Below are 22,224 nucleotides of genomic sequence, written 5' to 3'. Positions count from 1 at the left end.
TATTTTAAATGCACAGCATCTCAAATGAAATCACAGAAGTTGTGAACAGAACTACAGATCAAAGCAACATTATAAGCTTTCTGTATGAAATTTTATGTACTGTCTAAATAAAAAACTTAAAACTTAAAAAACTTAAAACCCTAAAAGATGAGTGCTATTTATAACCTCCCTGAGCAATCCAAGATTTACATTACACTTTATTTATAATAACAGTCCCTGTTGCATTGACACACAGACCTTACCAGCCTCTGGACAGACTGCTGTGGGATCTTCCACTACTCTTACCATTTAACTGCAACTGGCAAAGGCTGGCCTGTTGTTGCAGTTGTCTCCAGATGATAGCAGTTGCGATCCCACAGATGTTCTGTGCGAAACAGTCCAATTGCAGGAGTAGGTCCACAAAAGATTCTAATTCCTCATGTACTTTAGGATTTTCTTAAGACGGAATTAAGGAAATCATGCTTAAATACAACAGAGCTACATGAGTTCATTACCTCCCCCAAATGATTTCGATCTGAATTACTAGTTCAAAGTCTGAAAATGATGACATTTTCACTCACAGAGGAACACTTCCCTTTTTCTGTGCAGCACCAGTGTTTTTAAATTATTGGATTCATATTTAGAACATCCTTTTGATTGATTTCTGAATTTGTTTTTATCTTTGATTTCATATACAGTATATTACAGTGCTCAAGCAGACAGTGGGAAGGTCAGAAGGTCTTGGATTAGAAGGATTATGTTTCAAGCAATGTAGGCGTATATACAGTGGATTCAGGACTATTTGCACATTAGTTGCACAATTTCTTGTCATAACACTAAATTGAAAAGACTATATTTGCAAATGCATTTAAATAATTAGTAACATGCTGCAAACCCCTCAGTTTCTTTGCGTGGTCTAAAAACATTCCTATTCCTCCAACATTAGTGTGATATGTGCTCATGGAAAACTTTTACTGTTGTCATTAAAAATGCTGTGCATTGAGTTAGAGCGACAGGTGTCTATTGGAGAGAAACAGAAGCTGTATGGATACCGTCTCACGGGGAACAAATAGTGACGCAGCCAGAGAGCTGCCCGTTCTGCCTGGATGGGGACAGGTGTGGTTCAGCGAGATCATCGGACACTGAGCCTGCTCTTACGAATCAAGAGGTATCTGTTACAGCAGCTCACAATACACTATTGTGAGACTGTCAGTCTGAGAAGCTATCAGAGGATATTTGGGAGCTGTTACTGCGCTGTTCAAGAGAGGCCTGACACTCCTTACCAGTATTAGAACAAGAGAAGTGCTGCAATCAGGAAGCGACTTTTTTGGGCATCTTGCTTATTTGGTTCCTAGTGGTGCATTGATCTGCTAGAATTTCAGTGCTTCCCATGAAGCTACTATATTAATAGTACAATTGAACTCCATTTTGCAGTGCAGTTTGAAATTGCCTACAACTCAGTGCCAAGAAGTATCAACTGTCTTTTGTCATATCAGGCTGTGTTTGTGTTTGGTGGGTCTTGTTTTCTTGCTGAGCTTCAAGTAGCTGCTTGGGTGACATTTGCCAGACATACTTGCTTCAATTTTGGAAATTAAATACAATGCAGAAATTAAATACAGAGTACATTGCCCCCAAATTAACACATGCTTCATTTTTTCTGGCAATATATCTTGAACTTTTTAGGGAAGACATTCTTTTTACACTTAAGTATTTCCAAATTCTACCTTCATTAGCCTAACACCACTGACGCAATAACTGACAAGCTGTACCATGGTTCTGATTATGAAAAGCGTTACTGGAAGAACCTGACAAAGACCTACGTTCCAGTAGCAGTCATTGTGTAATTCGTAAAGCACAGTTAAAGCCCCGTCTGGAAATTACTTCAGAAATGTGGAATTTTTGGGGTAGCCTAACAAAGCATTCAGCACAAACGAGCACTCTGAAAAAATAATTTCCAACGATCGATTCCAACAGGACCTTCTAACACTCTGTGTGATGTGGCTCGAGTTCAACAACTCCCAAAGGCATTATTTGACACAACCCCATTGAGTGGCTTTTCAATATACTGTAGCACAATACAAAACAATACAGTACTACAAAATATAACACAGTACTCATTTTAATGTGGTGGCAAATCCTGTACAGAATTAAAACTAGCACAATAGAGATTCTCCTGAGTGTGGTACGTGTGGCAAAGTTACGTATCTTCAAAAGATAGTTTTGCAATTCTAGCTTAAAATAAAACTGCTGTACAGGGCTAGTAAACTTCAGATGGCGATCATAGCGGTTGAAGGCTCTTCCAACTGCTCTCCTGTTTCTAACTCAACAACAGTACCAAGCCTTTAAGTTCTAAAATACGTGGTGATTTTTTTTTTTTGGTACACATTTTTCTTACCTATGTAAACTGCTGAGCCAAAATTACTATTCTTCTCAGTCACTTTACATAATGCTAGTAGGTGCAGAAAACGAGAGTGAGGTACTGTCCTGTTCGCCTATAGCACCAGCTAGATAACAGCTTCAGCTCCAAACATTATCTAGCAGGGGTTTATTCTGGTGTTAACATGCTAAAAGGCTAATATCAATTTGCATGATGATGACAGTATACAATGCAGGCACCTACATCTGTCTGGATGCTCGTCCATATGTTGCAAGAATGTTTGATTGGCCTGAATCTTCACAGACACTATTGCTGCCACAGCCTGTTGAAGTGCCATTTCCTTCCCTTCCTCTCTCTCTTCTTTCTAAAAACTGAGGGAAGGGGCCCCTCAGTACAGGTCCATCTCAACTCCCAGATTAATTGTAGTTTGCACCCATCAGCAGGTGACATGCTCTAATGCCTGTGTTTCTCCACCTTATGTCATGTTAAGAAAAGATCCATGTGGCTACCTTTTTTCAAACCATTTTTGGTTTATTTGAAAAAAAAGTAGCCTACAAGAACTTGCTGTAAAGCTTGATAAGTACTCCCACATTCCTTTGACTGAAGAAGTTCTCAATTTGATAGGCACTTCCATGCCTCTTTTATTTCTCAGCCAGCTCGGTGTACAGAAGTGATGATTTATAGGGCAGTTCATTTCGTTTGGCAGAAGTCAAAGTATTTTCAGACAGACACCTCACCCACTTTTTCACTGTCACAGATATAAGTACTGGTCCTCTGCATCACATACAGTATATAAAGATTCATTAATACCTGTTTAACAGAGCGCTTGTGATGATCAATTGCATTAACCAGTTTTACATTTTTGTCTGTAATTGTGTGAAATGTTAGAATCAGGTTTAGCACCATGGCAAAGCTGCTTAATGTTACCCATCATCACTCAAGCAGGTAACATACCTTCTGGTTTCTAAGTAGAAGTTGTATACAGAAATATAGGGTTGCACATGTGTTCATTATATTAACCAGCTGATTCAATTGCACCAGACCTCAATGAATCATCATAGTCAGTTCCCCTTATGATGTGAGCTCTACTGGAGCACAGGACGACAGTTGCAGTATCCGGTGTTCTAGGAGTGGATTTCTGCAGGGTTAAAGAAACCTGCTTTTACAAAAACTTGCCCCAGCCCCATATCTTAGATATGGTGTCCATTGCTAAATTGTCATATTCAATGTGAGGTTAACTTCATCCCAAGGACTCAAGAGTCAAGCTTCTTGGATGTTGTGATGTAGCTTTAATATGTCGGGTTTGAAAAGCAGTATGTTCTGGGCTGGAGTGTAGAAGGCAACATGTTTAAGACACCTTGTGTTTAACACTGTGCTGCAGATGTCAGAGTGGTCTGTTCATGGGCTAAAGGTGTTTCTATATGATTCTATGATAGGAGGAATTTAATTTTACGGTGGTACAAACAAATGATATTATTTTCTCATTTACTTGTGGCTGGCACTTTCTTCCTTGTTTATACACTCATCCACCCATCCTTTAATTTCTGGAAGTCACAAGGCAGTTAAGTTTCTTCTGATTTGCGTTATCTGTCCCTGTTGAATCTTTTAACACTGCTCAATTACGGTCTGCTGCTCCTTTATAGTCATCAAGAATCACTTGACATTTACTGGCCATTCCCACTAGTTTGGATGACAAGGGATTTACTGTACATACCCAGTGCAATATGTTACACAGTAGAGCAGAACTAAAATGGAAGATACTGGCTGAACAATCACATAAGAGGTGGGGAAGAAATATACTGTGTCACACCTGAACAACAACAAAAATGAGACAGAACTGCACTAACAAAAGATTTAATTAACATCTATCCATTGTAATGGAAAACATTGATTAAGTCACTCTGGAAGGTAAAGAGGATTACCCAGACCTCAGTTTGTCTGTCAGAGTGATTGCAGTTAACAATGATCAGCCCCTGAGCAGAGACAAATAGCGGCTTCTGATCGATATGGATATTAAGGATCAATAAAGCTGGTAATGCAGTGCTACTGAAGTTCATCTCAAGCATGCTCGGGTAGGACTAGCTGTGAAAGAGAACACATCTGAAGAAAAGCCACACTCTCGTTATTAGGTTGCTGTCCTGTTAGGGTGTGTCCAGCGTCTTCAGCAGAAGAGTGTACTGAAACAGGTCTCAATCATGTTATAAAGTAGTTTTTAACACCTATTAATTTTAATTTAATGTCTAATAGAAGTGCAGTAGAAGTGTCTTATGGATGTAAAGGAAATGTATGTTGGATCAGGATGTTTGGGCATCTGAATTTTAATAAAATGACCTGACTAAGTGGCATTAGAAACAATGTTTTAAAATGGTTTAAAATGGGTGAGTTTCCAGGCCGGCTGGAAAGGAATCCCACATACCAGAGTCCATTTGGGCTTGAGCAATCGCCCCATGAAACACCGTTATAAAACCATGCTTGTGCCTCAACTGTTTAGCTGCATGAAAGTAGGCGGAAGTGGCATTGTGAAACCACGCCTGCCCTTCCCTTTCGAGTTTTCTGAACGACAAGACAGTTTTGAGTTGCACCCCACCCCAGGAAACAGATCTCAATGCTGCTGACAGGAAACTGAGTGTGTGTGTGTGTGGGGGTGGGGAGGAGAAGGAGGAGGACCTAAGATGAGGTCATGACACATTTGAGGACCTTGTCCTCTCTCCTCATTAAACGAGGCTGCTCCAAAAACCCCATCACCCACACTGCAGCTCAGAGCTGCCCCACCCTACCTGGCAGCCCGCAGGTCTCTGACAGCACTGGGTAAATCTGAAAACTAGCAATAAAGCGTTTCTTCACTTCTTTTCCTGTTTTGAATGCATGCAAACCCGAGTTTTAAAAATGTTACAAAAGATAACTCAGTTGATCCATGTGACTGTCGTTAGCAATATCTAGATTGCAACACCTCGTCAGGCCATGTGGGCAATACAGCACGCAGGAGAGGCTGATAACTTGTTGCATCTCAACACACACTTCCTGTACTGGCTATATCCAGCACTGAATCTATCTAATCTGCATTCCTAAATACAGCACGCCATGTAGCCCCTTTAGTAGCATATCAAAGCACTGTACAGTTACGTTGTGTCACAGTCAACCTTAAAGCAAAGTTTGTAATACATAAGATACTGACAAAACAATGACGCATTTAAAGGGTCAAATGTAAACCCAGTAAAAATAGTTGATCAACACCAGGTCAGTAAGATTTGTCTAGATCAACTTTTTTCCTTGGGTGTTCATCCAGGGGTGAAAAAGATCAACTTAAAGTTTCTATAAAATGTCTTTCAGGAATCTATAGACTTCAGTTAAGGTGCACATCTCAACAGCAACATACTATAGAATACATTTTATGCAGTGCAAAAGGGTTCATTGCCATAACTACAAAAACAAAAAGACTGATTATACTGGTTATGGTCATGGATAGATTAAGTGACCAGGCTCCTCTTTTCTTCCCCTGAGAAGAGTTCTATTCAGGCATGCAGCTGTAGGCTGTAGACTGGGCCTTGATGATTCTCTGGTGGGGGAGAGGAGTGGCTGTGTGTGTGGTTGGCACAAATCAGCTTGCTAACAGAGGGAGATCACTGTCCCTGCAGGGACTCTGAGATACTGAGGAACTGAGGGTGCATCAGCAGCAGGTCTGTCCTCATCACAGACTGCAGCTAACACAGTGGGGATTTGGCCACTGTAGGATTTACACTGACATCCTGTTTCATGACCTACACATATTGTGGCCTATAGCGTTTCCAGAGGTGTGGACATATTACGATATATGTGCTGTGCTTCGTTTAAAGGGCTGCTTGAAAGTGAAATTACTGTCACACAAAGAAAATGGTTCCACTTTTTGCACTGTACTATTAAAGATTTGATCTGGACAGGATGCCAGTCCACCACAGGGCTCACACCACAGCCAATTTTCCCAGAATCTACCTACAAGCATATTTTTGGACTGTGGGAGGAAACCAGAGCACCTGCAGGCAACCCATACCAACAAGTGGAGAGCAGACAGACTCCAAGCAGATTGTACCCCAGGTCCAGAATTGAACTCAGGGTTCCAGGGCTAAGAGGCAGCAATACTAACCACTACACCACTGCGCAACCCTTCTGCTCTACCCCCTCTTCTTAAACTAGAGCCCAATGTGGCATGTGAGTTTGTTGACTGAGAGCAGATTAGTGTGCATGGGTGGAGGTGGGGGAGGGGATGGCACAGTAAACTAGGACAGGGACCAACTGTATCTTCCCTCATTGTGTTTTTCCAGGTGCTGGGTCTCCCCCATGCTTTCAGAGATATACAGTCTAGGTTAATTATCAGTCTTAAATTAGGCTTATTTGTCTGTGCCCTATGATGAGATGGCATCTCTCTGGAGCAGGCTTTTGGTTTGACTGAATTACCAGGGATACATGTCTTTCTAATAAAGGCTAGACAAACGTCTGAAAAAACTAAATCTGTACTCCTTCTTTCAGGGTCTTCTCTCTCCTGATTCCATTAAGATCTTAAGTCTGTTCACATCAAACAAGGATGTAAAGTTTGAAGTTGCACTGAACATTTTCAAACCTCAGCCTCACATGACATGTGAATGTGCTATTAATTTCACGACATATGGGTTTACTGGGATGTGTGCCTTTCATCAAATATTTTGGCTTTCAGGATGAACCTAAAGAATAAACCCTTAATAGCTAGGGCACGTTGTCTTTTCCATTGCAGGTGTAAAAAGGTGGATTTTGTGTATAACTAGGTGGTTACGAATGCCAGTTGCACTTGAAGTGGGATGAATGTCATGTTATATAACACGAGACAATCGACTTTAAGAGGAACTGGGCGTGGATGTATGTTTGTCCTTGAGTGTGAATCTCCTGTCACCTACCCCAGTTTCAAACAGCATCATGAATGCATGGAAGAGGATAAATTTAGCTACTTCTAGGGTGCTGAGCTGCTTATTTTTGGGAACAGAAAGAGCCCTAGGCATTGGCAGCATAGATTGTTTTTTTTTTTGTACACGACCTATGAAATAAAATATAGGACACCTTCACTGCATTAATGAGCTTGTTCCAGAGGGAGAGAGAGAGACACAGGCACCCAAATCACGTGTCTCAGGGGCGCCGGGACAAACTTCCATGGCTGCAGGAGCTGGACGCAGTGCGGCACTCATTCACAACTTCGCATACCGGGAGACTGCGTCCCACTGCTGGCCAGTTGACAGAGAGGGATTCTAAAAACATTGACCATAAGGAAAGGAGTAATAATTCATCAAGGAGACTGCAGCATATTGTGAAACACAAAGAACTCTTCAGTGACAGTGCAGGGTTTTCATAAAAGTATCTTTCTGCTAAAGTGCACTAAAAATAGTGAAGAGATTAAAGGCAATGAGAATAGATGTCAGAAGTTTTCTGGAAGTTATGCATTAGAAAAATCAGCAAGATTAGAATGTGTGACTGCTTTAAGATGTGATTTAAAATCAATTCCACATTTTTCAAGGCTGTAGATGCTGCAAGCCTTTGGCTGCACTCTCTTTCCACAACAGGACATTAATGAATCACCACAATTGTGCTGTAGTCGCTAGTCTCACTGTGATACTTTGTTAACTCTACATGTGTTTCTGTACAGTGCTCTCAATCTGAACACACGTTGTACATGATACACCCCTGTTTTCCAATGTAAATCTTCTACACTTGCCGTCCATAATATTATTTAAGGACCCACTCTTCCCCTGCAAGAACAAATTGAACAGAATGTGGTTTGTATTCCACATGGTTCTGAAATATTCGCAGTGCAGTCCTCCCCCCCTTCCTTCAAACAGCGTTGAACATTCCTCTAATTCCACCAGCTTTTGATTCACATCCTCTCAGCTTGGTTGGTTTGGAGTAAATAATATATGCACAGTAAGTTTGCTATCAGGCTCATTTCGTATGATTAAAAAGTAGTATAAGGGTAATTCAAGTAGGTTGCAATGTGGAGTTTGTATATGTCTTGATAGCTTTTCTCTTGATTTCAGGCTAGTCCTCCACCTTATGACACAGCCCACTTATTAATGTTCATTATTCTTATCAGTGCAAAATTGAATGCATTCCCTATCGATTTTTATACTGCATTATCCTACAATAAACATTTCTGCGGAAATTAATTTGATGGTTTTTCCTGCAATGACTCTTGCAAAAAGTGTTGGCCTGTGATTGAGATGTGACTAATAGATTTTATGTCAGGACAGCTCTCAATCCTTGCAGCGAGACCAAAAAAGGATGTGATTATCACTAAGCAATCCGTCACTTCATCATTGCTCATTATTACTCACTTTCAGAGCAGAGAAGAGGAGGCTCTCAAGAACGGAAAAGCTGAACTTGAACAACGTCTCAGTTCAAGTAACTGTAGTCCAACACCAAACATGAGAGTTATATTTTGGAAAAGCTTTGCCTGTGTGCTGTTAAACCTAACTTCATCCCAGAGAGCAGAACACAACCAGATCAGCCTTCCCAGTCTCACCTCCCTGTGTCACATCTCCCACCCTGCAGCAGGAAATATTGTTGGAAAGCATCACAGGAGTCCCTTGCACTAATCCAGTACTGTCAAGATGTAAATGCATAGTAATCAATAATTGAGCTGTGCTGAAGTCTTGTCTTAAAACCTGTATTAGTTTCTAGGTGAGAGGACCCTGGCTGACTAATATACACTCAGCCCCAGTGGCACTGACACCACTGTCACACCTTTCACAGCTGACTCATGGCCCAGGCTTGAGCTTGTGATGTTGAAGAAAAACCTTGAGTCTGATTCTTGATGTGCCATGGTAATGCCATTTTCCAGGAGGCCTACCAGCATGACTGGTTGAGTTATTTCCGTTCAAGTTTAATATCAGTTGTGCACAGTGACTCCTAGACAGGTTATTTATTTTTTTCTTTCCCCGTCTTGTGTCCCTGGTACTGATGACACAGCTTTGCAGAAAACCAGGACTTTACATTTTTGACATTTAATCCATCAGTGAACGAGCTTGCTCACTGCCTATACTTACTGTATATCTACAGTTGAATATCTTTATCATGGTGTTTTCTAAGCTTCTCCTGAGGTCCTCATTTAATGTTATACATTTTCGCTCTATAAAGTATTCACTTTCTGCATCTTTCATTGTCGAACACAGAAGGAACTCTTCACGAATAATATATCACATGAAGCAATGTAGATATTAAAACATATGCCCACGTGCTGGTTGGATCCTATGTGGAGGATAAACTCAAATCCCAAGGAGGTTAGATGATAAAGAAATAACAGCCTCACAAAGAAGCATTTGAGAGCCTGTTTTGCTTTAGAAGTTACTGGTGCAGCTGCAGGCTAAGGACTTGGGGCTGTGGTCTTTCATTTTATAAGATCACCTTTTTGTTCAGCATTTGAACAGGAAATGTCATAACGAACAGCAAGCAGGAGGAAGCGAGATGAGAGCCTGTTCACTCTGTACAGAAAGATACCTTGTGTTTTGGCGTTGGGGGCGAGATGGCGGTGGTGTTACCGGAAACAGATTGGAGATGACTTCTCCTGTCATGTTGATGGCGAGGAAGAGGGTATAAGAAAGATAGGTTTCCATTGTATTTCCGGTTTTAAGTAATGGAGGAAGCCTTGTGCTTTAGTAACACTAAACAAACTGAGGTTTGGCAACCAGGGATTGTCTTCATCCATGCAATAGAGGCAAGAATCATGTTACAACATTTCTTTATCTTTGCAGTGCTGTAACTATCTGTACAAGACAGTTTAGGCAAAAAAGACAACAGAATGAAACTACAGAATAACCTTGGTACATAAGAGTTAGGCAAAATAACCAGCGTTTTTCCAAGTGAAATCTAAGAGCACTCATTGGTTTATCTTTGATTTCAATTTTCGATTTCATGGCCAGTGTGTCATGTATAATATCTTTTACCATCCTACTGTACGCTTTCCTGCACACTCTCTAATTTCAGGAATCGAGATTTATTGAATTTGTATATACTTTATAATTGTAATCTCTCATGTCTTTCCCATAAAAAAAACTGTTGTTGTCATTAATTCAACACCATCGTCTTGCTTCTAGGCTCCAAAGTGTGTTGAAACTCTCTCAGTTGCATTTGAATCCCTTGAGGAATCCTTTTATCTGCTGTGGGGAATAATGAACTTCAAAGACGGCAGATTGTGCAAAGACTGTATTCATCATTAATAAATAAAAAACAACAAATCCCCTGCTGCCAACCTCCATTTTCAGGCTGTTCTTTTTTAATGGTAACTGCCTGGACAGCTAATGATTCATTAAAGAGAATGGTCATAGATCCCAAGGAGAGTGGAGAGCAGTATCATGACTCACGATCAAGTAAACCACTGGGCAATTAGGTAAGGTGTTAGTCTCACACAGGTGCCAGATTCAGAACTGTCTTCAAGGGCCCAATACCTTCCCTATAGGGCACCTCTGTCAAGGAGGGGTCAAGCCCGATGCATTTTGGATGTTGGAAGCAGGTATTGGTCATGAGTGCCCACATGAAAGTTTACAATGAATAATGTATCCTATTTTTGCACCTTCACCATGATTTCCCCCCTCTTATGCTGCAGGTTCAGCAGTCCCAAACTCTGCCTTACTGTCCCGACCCAAAAGAGTACTATAACATGCTTTAATGGTTGCTGTGGTACACCATTTTTGATGTGCGGTCTGGTAAAGCAAAGCATAATGTCAGAGTGGTTAACCATTCTAAAGGATGAATGATATGTCTATGGTAAAAGTGCAAAAAGGCAATGACAAATTCAGCGTGGAATTGCTCCTTGAGGATATACTGTAGCTATCTGGTCAGTTTCTCACTAGAGACACTGTGGTTGAGACCCCTTTCATGAATTCATTTTCATTTCAGATTTTGTACCTCAAACTCTGGATCACTTTTTCAGCTATTGGTTATTTTGAGTGATACAAAAAACCTTCTGAATTCTGGCTAAAAAGGACTAGAGATGTGTATCTATATTTTATTTGCTAATTCATATGCTCCAATTCATTCAATCATTGTACAATCATTGTAACGTACTCAAAGGTGCATGTGAAATCATGATATGTCAAGTTTACAGAAGCTGACCTGGATTGTGTCAGCAAATTAAAATTAGGGACAAGAGAAGTTGCACCATATGGTTTCTAAACAGCGGTGCTCCCATCTGTCTTCACAGAACTCCATGAACCTGCCGCCTGACAAGATGAAGCTCCTCAGCCAGTACGACAATGAGAAGAAATGGGAGCTGGTGTGCGATCAGGTAAATGGTGATGGACTCTCCTGCTTCTTTCAAATTACAACATACCATACAGTGCAAAAAAATATACACTTGCCTTGCCTTTCCATATGTGACTCTAGTCCCACTGAGGGATTAGTGCATATAGGTTACTTGAGCAGCCTCGTGCTACTAAGAGAAATTGAAAACTGGTGGTGTAAGGTGCTTGGCAGGATGCTCCAGCCACAGACACACCCAAATCCCTCCCCAGATGTAACATACCCAGCTCTGACACCATGTTGCCTTTTCATCTATTATCCTGTTTGGCAACTGCAAACAAAAAATCATGAAACTTGAGAGATTTTTCTCAACTGAGAGGTGACTGACTGGAGAACTCTGATGCTGCCTAGAGAATCCACATCCATCAGTTTCCCTGCCAGAGACCTCTAAGGTCAAGTCTTCACATATTTAACTTAAGGAATTATACTTTGTTACGGTTCATTCTAGACTCTCTGCTTTATATACTGATCATGAGGCATGTATCCTTACAGAGTTGCTTCCTTTTAATTCTTTATTGATTGAGCTGAGCTGAAAGAAGCCTTAACGTTTCTTCATGCTTCTTCAGCAAATCAGTTAGTTAATGACAGCAGTGGCCTGTCTAGCTTTCCCCCACCCTGTTTGAGCATAATGCAAGTAGGACTTCAATCTGTTTTGCCCTCCTTGTAAAAATTTCTTAGCGAATGCTAAATGAAAAATCACAGCAGTGCCTCAGTCCTGCCTTGAAAACTAAGAATAGAAATAATTCATTGCACTTATATAGCACTTTCCTGGACACTCCACTCAAGGGGCTTTAAAGGACTCATGTGTAGCATCCAACTGGATGATGCAACAACGGCCAAAGTGTTCCAATATGCTCCCCACACATCAGCTACCAGTGAGGAGGAGAACAAAGTGATGAAGCCAATTCATTATCAAAATGTTTGGTTATCTTAAGTAACTGGTACTGTAGCTACCTGGCCTGCTTGGCAGTTTCCAGTGTGAGAGTGAACTCCAGGATTGATATTTGATCAATGTAGATGTACTATTTCTCATTTGTGTATATAGACAGGACTTTGTGCAAGAGTGTGCTGAAGGCTTGTGTGAGTGTGCAGGCTTAAAGTGCTTTGCCTGTCAGTCAAACATGCACAAGCATACACATATTGTATAGTAATCACTTATTTCTCGTGATCAGTGCATTCATTTTGAACAAGGCCTTAGTTGTCCCACATGTGGTTGACATCTGAGCTGAAATGGTAGTAGTTTATGTTGACGATGAGCCAGCGTACATTATGTGTCTACTGGAGGGTCCCCTTCAGGCACCAATGCATACAGTATTTCTTCAACTGGAGTGCTGTACCTGAAAAAGTTGTTCACTAATTTGTTAAACAAAAACATTGTATTAACATTTACTTATTTGTTGACAATACCTCTTCCAGAATTAATTATTATCCTAAGAGGTGAGACTTAACCTGTGGAGGTAAATTAATTAAAGGGAAACTAATATGTCAGCAATTGTAAATTTTACATTCTCAGAACATTCTGCATGATTTTAAAAGGTCTGCATTTTGGTGGGTGATGAATTCGCCTTTCGTCCAAAAGACTATGGAACTGCTTTCTTTCAGTTTGAGGTAAAGTTTGAAAAAAGGTCTTTGAAAGGTGCTTCACATTATTGCCTCAACACTATCGGTAACCCAGGCAACTGAGGTTGCTGTGGTTAGGTTTCGCTGACTTCCTTTGACATGAAGGTCAGAGCTTAGGTTTGTGTACATGTTGCTGTCATAGCGATGGAAGGTAATGACGTAACATGTTTTGCCTTTGGGGTTTTTTTTTGCATTCCTAAATGAGTGAACATTTCAAGTGGCAGGATTGATAACATCAATTATGGTATTTGAAAATACTGTATACTTTCCCCCAAAGTTGATTAAGAGTAACATAAAATTTATATCAGTTTTCTTAAACTGGTATACTACCATATGTTAGTATAATAAAATAGTACAGTATATTTAACAAAATAAAATGTAAACCATAAATTAAGTATGCAAAATTGTACATGAATACAATTTACAAAAGAAGAAAATCTTAACTCAGTTATGTATGCAATACAATTAAAAATGTCCAAGAGAATAATACATTGCTATATAAAATATGGTAAAATATAATATTATACAGCAATCAGAATGAATTTGAAAAGGTTCAAAGCAACTTATAACCCCATCATCGTCTACAAAACGAAGAACACGTTTTGGCTAGGCTTACACCTGAAGAAGGCTTCACAAATGAAATGTTGTGTTTCTTTTCTTCTCTTTTCAGCATGGAATAAACCTTTACTTGTTCCTATCATTATTTTTTATTGGTTAAAAACCTGAGTCTCAGTATAGTGGACTTTAAGCTGTAGTCCAGCCTGTCTGCTGATACCACCGACTACCAGTAATCATAACAGTAATTCAGACCATAAACACTGAACGATACAGTTAGCATTTCACCTTGGATCGTATCCTGAAGCACTGTGAAAGCCCAAGCCATGGTGAAAAAAGGGAAACATAATGGAAATTGCATCAGCTGCTATGAGCTGAAGGGTTTCTTTAACAGACACCTCCCCACCTCATGCATGTCTCCATTCCCCCCCCACAGGAGCGCTTCCAGGTCAAGAACCCGCCGTCCGCCTACCTCCTGAAGATCAAGAGTTTCCTTGACCAGGGAGTGGTCAGTCGCAAGGTGAGTGGAAAGAGCAGGGACTCGGATCACAGGGATGGAGTTATTCTGTACTGAAGATGTGAAACACCATTGGTCTTTGCCAGTGTTTTCATTCCACAGCAAACTAAGTATTAACTTACAAAACAATTAAAGATATGATCAATCTATAGACCTGAAATGGAATAGATTGGGGCACTGCAGGATTTTTTCAACATTCTTCCCTAAATGAACTAACTGAAAGCATTTTAAACATATGCAAAACAAGGCTGAGATTAAAGTCAGTCTTGTTTGCCGCCATAACTCTGGGGCTTTCTGCAGTATTTCTGAATATCGGTTTTGCAGACCTCCACCAACCTAACCTCTGCTGCGTTTCTGATCTATTTTCCAGTTCAAGAGAAGAGTGCAGGAATCAACTCAAGTGCTAAGGGAGCTGGAGATCTCCCTGCGGACCAACCACATAGGGTGAGCAGAGGGACAGAGTGGGATCTACTCCGGCTACAGGGTTTCTCACTGCTGGTCCTCAACATGCCCTGTGCCTTCGGGGTTACTATTTTCACAATAATCCTCATCACAGTCCTCAAACCCTGCTAAATGTACTAGATTCTGTCCTTGCCATTCCCTCAATGTTGCCTGATAAATCTACTGACTCCCATTTCTTAAACCCGACATCACCATCATTCTAAAAACACTTTTTAAAATAATCACCTTGTTAAAATTAAACCAGTCACTAGAAACACCAACACAAAATTGGGCTCAGCCAAGAAAACCAGTCGCATCCCACTCTTGCAGATTTGTTTATGTCACTAAAATGAAGCTACTTTCGATTTATTGCACCAATATATTATTGCTGAGCATTTTCACCCTTGGCATCACACCAGCGGGAAACTGTCATTTTTATTTTCCAGCTAGGGACACATCCACCATTTCCAGTTTTCTGCGTTTTTGATCACGGGAGACCTCAGCAATTTATTTTGAGTCCGCAATTGGAAATTGAATTGTATCTGGAAAGTGGAACCAAAACAACAGTGAATAATTTCATCTTAATGCAGAGATCAATGCAGTAATGAGGATATTACTTTACATGTCTTGCTACACACCTCACTATCCACTGCATGTTGTACAGTATGTTCAGTGGAGAAGCTGTGTGTGGAAGCAATAAAGCCAGATGTGTTACAATAGTGTTTCAATTAGTCTGACAGCTTCTCCTCTCTCGCCTCAGGTGGGCTCAGGAGTTCCTCAATGAGGAGAACAAAGGGCTGGATGTTCTTGTAGAATACCTCTCCTTCGCTCAATGTTCTGTGACGTGAGTACCCACCTTTCTTCCTACTCTGTCTCCAACCCCTGCCATATAGTGGGCTAACTCTGTCTCCAACCCCTGCCATATAGTGGGCTAACTCTGTCTCCAACCCCTGCCATATAGTGGGCTATAGCTAGAAAATGCAGTGTAAGGCTGCTGATGTTTTTCTAATGCAAGGCTGATGCAGTGAACCGCCAGCTTTAAAGATGTATTTCTGTCCTCTCTAGCTACCTTGAAAGCTGTAATCAGAATAGCTGAACAGCTCATACTGATAAATAATGAACAGCATGCACATATGTTTTACCTGTTACTTTAGTCCCCCTTTAAATCTCACAGTGGAAAGAAAGAAGTCTGGTCATAGGGACAATTAAATAAATGCAGAAATAGAGGCATATAAACATTACACTCATTCTGTGAGTGTAACATTTTTTATTCTTAGAGTGAAATTGGGTTCATTGCAATCATTTTTTCACAAACTGGAAGGAATGCAGCTGCCGTAAAAATCAAACACTGAAATTGAATTGTACACAGAGATGGAGCTCCTTTACTTTATTACATTGTAAGGACAGGAGTAGACTGGAGCACAAGTCATTCAATACAGAAGGTAAAATAAATTTAATTTTTAGACAGCAGAGAACATGAGGCTGTGAATCTGAATAATATTTGCAATGTTTTTTTTTAATAATTTTATTTAGAAATTGAAGGTGCACTGTAGAATTTGCTACACCTGAGCTGTTTCAAACTTGTTCAGAAATTCACTTTCTTTCCATAAGAAGATAGAAAGCAAATTTTTCACTGCCTAAAAGGATCAAAGGGTAGTTGCACCTGTGTTGTGAGTTTTGTGCATAATTGATATAAACTACGGTATGTACTGATTATTGATTTCCAGGTGCAGTTTGTTTGCCATAGTCTAGAAGACATTGGTTCTAATGTAGAATGTGCCATAAATCAGTTGTTATTCAAGTGTTAGTGGGCTGTCTTGACTCGAAATTTAAAATGAGACAGAATGGAACATGATCCTTGTGACTGTGAGCTTGCAATGTTATTGAATGAGAGCTGTGTTGGCCAGCATGTCCAATAAGCACACGTCAAAGGAATTAAAGAAGTGTCAGGGCACAGTTTAGGAAAAGATGGATGATGTATTTAAGGTAAAATGCTTCCTTAAGTTTCCTAATTTGTTTGTTTGCACAAGCACCATGCGACAGATGGAAAGAGGACACTGGTTAAAACCTTGACTTCTCAAAGATTTGGTGATTTCACAGGACATCTACTGTACCTTAGAAACTGGGCAATCCTGGCTGAACCAGGACAGGTGGCAACCCTAGTAGAGATTAGAGAGAGTAGAATTCCATTTCTTCCAGTTAATCAAATGATCCGACCATTTAAATCAGTGAGGAACGAGATAGAACAAGCCAGGAGGACCTTCAGCTGTCCAGGCACTTGAGTTTGATGGCCCTGGTTTAAACACATCTGTAATATTTATGCGAACCAGTCCCAAACTCTGCAGCCTGTGCTGATTAGGTCATTGTATATACAGGTATGACATGGAGAGTGTAGATAATGGTGGGCCAACGGTGGACAGAGGGAAGAATCTGGAGAGGTCAGTTGAGGATCTAACCAGGAGCGCTGGCAACTCCCCCACCCACGGTGCCTCCAAAGCCTCCCGCCACCTTACCGTCAGGTGAGTCCCACCCAAGCACCCCTAGGCCTTGGCCCCCACCTTGATGCCTTCATTTAGAGTCTTAGTAAGAGCAGTCTGGGTTGGGAAAGGTCGGATTTCTTTACCATAGTGTGTTCCAGACATTTAACTAGATTGGGGTTATCAAATATTGGGGTCTTTGAGTGCTGCAGGGTCTTCTGTTTTTTGTTTTACCTACCAAGGTCTTTCAACTTCCTTCATAGAGCTAGAACTGATTGATGGACTCATTGCACATGTAGTCATCTTTCCAGATCAAGGCTTTAAGAGCTCAACATAGCTCAAAAATCAACAGCCCAAAACCTGAAAAGAAAAGATAAAATGAAATCTGGGAGAAGCTGTGGCCTACAAATCCAGCTTTTCTTTTGAAAGGATGGACATTTTCTCTGAAACATCTGAGCTCATATTCCAGGAGTGTGCCTGAGCACCTCCCATTACCCGCACCATAGTCTGGGCTTGATTCTGACCTGCTTGAATACTTCCCAGCAGCCTCAAAAACTATGCCAGGCAGGATAGACTGGCCCAGCTGTGTACCCTACTAGCAATCGTGACCACAATTTTCTACTGGTGTTAATGTAGATCATCTGTAAATGTCGATTGCTCATCACTGTCCCTACAAAGAGAGAGTGATGCTCTGATTGGTCAGCCCAGCATCCTCCAGTGGTCCATGAGTTAGGAATTTTTTTAGATCAAAAAGTTTTCAAGGCGTCAGTGCCAGGCTGTTATTCTGTCTGACTGTCCTTGAAAGTGTCTATTTGGTCTTTCTATTGCTGCATTGGATTCACACTGTAATGGTGAGTACAATGGAATGGAATGGGCAGGGCAAAGAGTGCAAACATTGCGCAGCTCCTGAAGGTAAAAAGTGAATCCCTAAAAGGAGAGTTGCTGAAAAACTGGACAGTGTTTGATTGGCAACAAAAACAAATGTGTTTTCTTCTTCCATCTTGTTTTTTCATCATGTCTTGTTTCAGTTCCCTTTCATTTTATTCTTTGTTTTTTTTCCTTTCTTTGCTTTCTTTCATTCAGAATCACACTAATTACGTATCAAATAATAGGCTGTATTGCTTTCTTGAGGTCAAACGCCAACGCTGGCATCAGGCTCTTAATTAGTTTAAAGTCTGCAGTGAGAATTTCTCCAATCTCACCCCACTCACACTGTTAGCTGTGACAAATACGTTTTTATGTAGATGTAAAGGCCATTTAGATCAATGAAAATAAAGGAGAAAAATGTTTGCACAGCTTGCCTTAACCATAGAACTGAGTGCAGTGATAATCACAACAACCCTGGATTCAAAATCCCTTCACATCCCCTTTCTTATCCACCGATGGTACAGTATGATGGTGTTCTGTAAGAGTCACTAGGTAACAAGGCTACGACTAGGAATCACTGGGCTCTGGGTGAATCCTGTGAGTAGAGCCTTGTCTCATGATCCAGCCAGCTCACATAGATAGGATGTGCTTGCAACAAGCTAAAGTTTACAGTATTATTGAAAAACCATGATGTAAAGTCTGGAAATATGCAGCATGATCTGTGAGTTTTATCAGCACAATAGTAATAATTCTTGCCTTCGTATGAGAAGCTGTTTAAGTAATTCTTGTTCAGAGACTTCTGCATTTTTCAATCTATAAACTAAAATTTGAACTTTAAAAATGTTTACTGTGCCCTAAGCATGGAACGGGTATTAATAAAATAGAACTCAGCACAAAGACAACTGTGATCAAGCTTTTTTTTGTGAAACAGGAAAATGAAGGGATTTGGCACCAAATTCCTTTGAATTGTAATTGAACCCAGCAGAAACTTCAGGAGTAAAGCTTTTTCCATATAGCCAGTAGCTGTCATTGTTGTGTGCTGTGATGTGTGTGGAGCCCTCCTGTGGGGGGGGGGGGTGTTTGGTACTCTTCGGTTATGGGTGGGGTTATTCCAGGCATTGCTAATGGTTCCACTTTGAATCACACAGTCAAGACAGACAGGAACACCCAGAGGCAGGGTACGTTGTGGATGAAACCCTACAATCATATAAGGAGAGCTATCTGTCTGCTGTTTTTCTTTCATTGCCGGATACTGAATAAGGAATAGAGGAAACACGTTAAAGTCAAACTAGGCCCATGTCTGTACCTATGCTTGTGCAAAATCTGGTGACTTATGTCTGCAATGTCAAAACAGAAACTGAAAAAACATGTTTTAAATTAATGTCACATAGCTTTGGTTTTTATTATTATTAGAGTGTCATGTCAAGGTTGATTTACGTGTTTAGTTAGGAATCAAAAAAGGAAAGCATAAAAATAGAACAAGACTTAGGACATTGCTCTATGCCAGTTTTCTTCCATTTGTCTTCTCAGGACAGGATTTTAGACAGATAATTCACAGTGAGACAAAGAGGATCATGCACAACATGTAAAATTGGTTTGGCAAGAGAACAGTAAAAGTTAGACAATCACAGCTCAAAATTACTCTTTGAGCTAAGCTTTCATCACTGCTTATATTTTAATCAAAACATTTGTTTTGATTTACAATGCAATCCACAGTCTATCATTTAAGATCCTAACACTTCTCAGTTCCCATAATTAATTATCTTAATTAAGTCCATGCAATCACTGGGCTATTCCCACAACTGGCCTGTTTCCCTCAGAAAGGACAGGTGCTTCACTTCAGTGTTAGATGACTTGTATGGTGATCGAGCTGCAGTGAAGTATATTGGGGCTGTGGTTCCTGGGAGATAAATGTCAGTGAATGTTCATTGTGGGACTTGGTGTGCTTGTGAGTGTCTGTCTCATTCTCTGTCTGTCTCCTGGCAGATTCAATTCTCTACACAGCAGGAAGGCCCTGCGGAACTCGCGCATCGTCAGTCAGAAGGATGACGTGCACGTCTGCATCATGTGTCTGCGTGCCATCATGAACTACCAGGTACACTCCCTCGCCCTAACCACACCCCACCCTCCACGGGCCTCAGAACCTCTCATTTTAACAGCATTCTTAATGATCTAGGCTCATTTAATTAACCCGATTTCTTAATTAGGTCTTTTTCCGCTCTTTACTGAAGTCAGTCTCATTGGATTTAAAAATGCTCTGCTTTAGGTGTCTGGATACCATGACATTTATCGAATCGACTCTGTTCAGTGTGCCATAAGAACCTGAAAAAAATAAGGGTCACAATCAAGAGAAAGCCATTTGATGCTCGTTTGGTTGCTAGAAGCTTATTGTCCTCATAACACTAAACAGTTGAGATTGACAGAAACCTTTCAGGAATCTGACTACTTTTATTGTGTCTCCTCTGGATGGCTCTTGCTCCCATACCAGTCTATCAATGAATGGAAGGTTGAAAAAACACTGGTGACCCTGTTTCTCCTGAATTAGGGTCAGAGACTTCCTCACCTGTCCTCTATGATAGTGTTGTGATAACCTTGACAGGCCCAATGTGTCCCCTCTCTGTGTTTTCTACGTGTTGTGACAAAGTTATTCTTCATACGGCTGATCTATGTATCCCAAGTTTAACAGAACCTCGTCCAACTCCCCTTTATTTTCAAGACAGTCTTGCTCAATGACAGTATTGTCTCATCTCCTCCCTAGTCCGGATTTAACCTGGTCATGACCCACCCGCGGTGTGTGAATGAGATCACCCTGAGTCTCAACAACAAAAACCCCAGGTGAGTGTCTCTGTTTTGCTGTGACACTGAAGCCAAGTAACACTTGGAAATTAAGCTAGGATCCCAGCAAAGAGCCCTGCCACTCACTTTGTGGGAGCACATATCTCTTATTTATTAACACAAATTTCTTTGATTGCCTTTTGATTTCATTTTAACACCATGCTCAATGCAAAAACTAGTAAATTAATTTCATTTCAGTTTTGTAAAGAACTGTTGATAACATTTGAATTGGAAATGATGTAAAAGTTTTTAACAAAAGTTAGCAAACTTTTCTAACAGCAAAAAAGTATAGATATTAGAAAGTTTCAGACCTATATACAGTACAGTGGTGTGTGAAATATATAACTCATATATATATATGTGTTCATGATTTGCATTTAACGTAATGGTGTTTTTGTTATTTCTTCCTCGCTCAGCAGTCACTATGTCTTTCTTTTTTATGTTGTAAACTTCTCCGTTTCCTTCTCTCCATCTCCAGTCTTTCTGTCTCTCTGTTTCTTCAGTGTCTGTGCAGCAGTGGCTCATTGTCAGCTTGCCTGTCTGTGTGCCTCTGTTTGACTGGTTGATGGCTTGATCCATTGTTTTCCCTTTTGCAGGACAAAGGCCCTGGTTCTGGAGCTGCTGGCAGCAGTGTGTCTGGTACGAGGAGGACATGACATCATTCTCGCGGCCTTTGACAACTTTAAAGAGGTCAGGAGATTTTCTTTTTTCCCTGCACTTAATAGGAGTTTTTTGAACCGCCCAATAAATGGTTCCCTCCTTTCACAGAGCCCTGCATTGTGCATAATTTGCTACCTAGCTGTTGCCTCTTAGTTTTACACTGAGGCAGAATTTTATTCCTGGAATCTAGTGTTTGAGTCAATGCACTACAGTGAGGTAAGATCTGAGACCAAACACTCATTCTAATTTCTAGCCTGTGGGATTGAAATGAGAACAGTTTGCTAAACAAAACCAAGACAACTGTTCACTGAAGGAAGCTGAAAGAAAATGAGAAGACATAACGGATTCACGGGACCAGAGTCACACTACATTTCCCCAAATAATCCTCACGTTCAGCTGACTTAAAGTACTGCAATGCACAGCGTGGAGAAGAAGTGATCACAGGATTAGGAAACCGCGATTCGAGCCAGCCCACAGGACCTCCTGCAGGGCCTCTCAGCTGCACACGCTGTAATCTCACATTGCTCTTGTGTCTGCACAGTAGCTGCTGGGTGTTGGGCGTTGAGCCTGAGGCATGCTGGGAATGGGGTGGTTAACATTCTGCT

General features: G+C 40.7%; 1 protein-coding gene across 5 annotated transcripts in view; it reads left to right on the top strand.

The window, feature by feature from the left end:
- The window catches only part of fmnl1b (formin-like 1b), a 53,364-nt gene that overhangs the window by 13,475 nt on the left and 17,665 nt on the right, over positions 1 to 22,224 (top strand). For 4 of the 5 annotated variants that reach the window (XM_088622668.1, XM_088622667.1, XM_088622670.1 and 1 more), the window contains exons 2-9: positions 11,550 to 11,633; positions 14,259 to 14,342; positions 14,710 to 14,783; positions 15,541 to 15,624; positions 17,156 to 17,299; positions 20,111 to 20,219; positions 20,883 to 20,959; positions 21,556 to 21,649. In XM_088622668.1, coding sequence (XP_088478794.1) covers positions 11,550 to 11,633; positions 14,259 to 14,342; positions 14,710 to 14,783; positions 15,541 to 15,624; positions 17,156 to 17,299; positions 20,111 to 20,219; positions 20,883 to 20,959; positions 21,556 to 21,649 — 750 coding nt within the window. The remainder of the gene's footprint in view (positions 1 to 11,549; positions 11,634 to 14,258; positions 14,343 to 14,709; positions 14,784 to 15,540; positions 15,625 to 17,155; positions 17,300 to 20,110; positions 20,220 to 20,882; positions 20,960 to 21,555; positions 21,650 to 22,224) is intronic. The other variant, XM_088622671.1, reaches the window with a different exon arrangement.

The sequence above is a fragment of the Lepisosteus platostomus genome, chromosome 28 (assembly GCF_059453375.1).
Source record: "Lepisosteus platostomus isolate fLepPlt1 chromosome 28, fLepPlt1.hap1, whole genome shotgun sequence".
NCBI lineage: Eukaryota > Metazoa > Chordata > Actinopteri > Semionotiformes > Lepisosteidae > Lepisosteus > Lepisosteus platostomus.
This window is presented reverse-complemented; position numbering and strand designations above follow the sequence as displayed.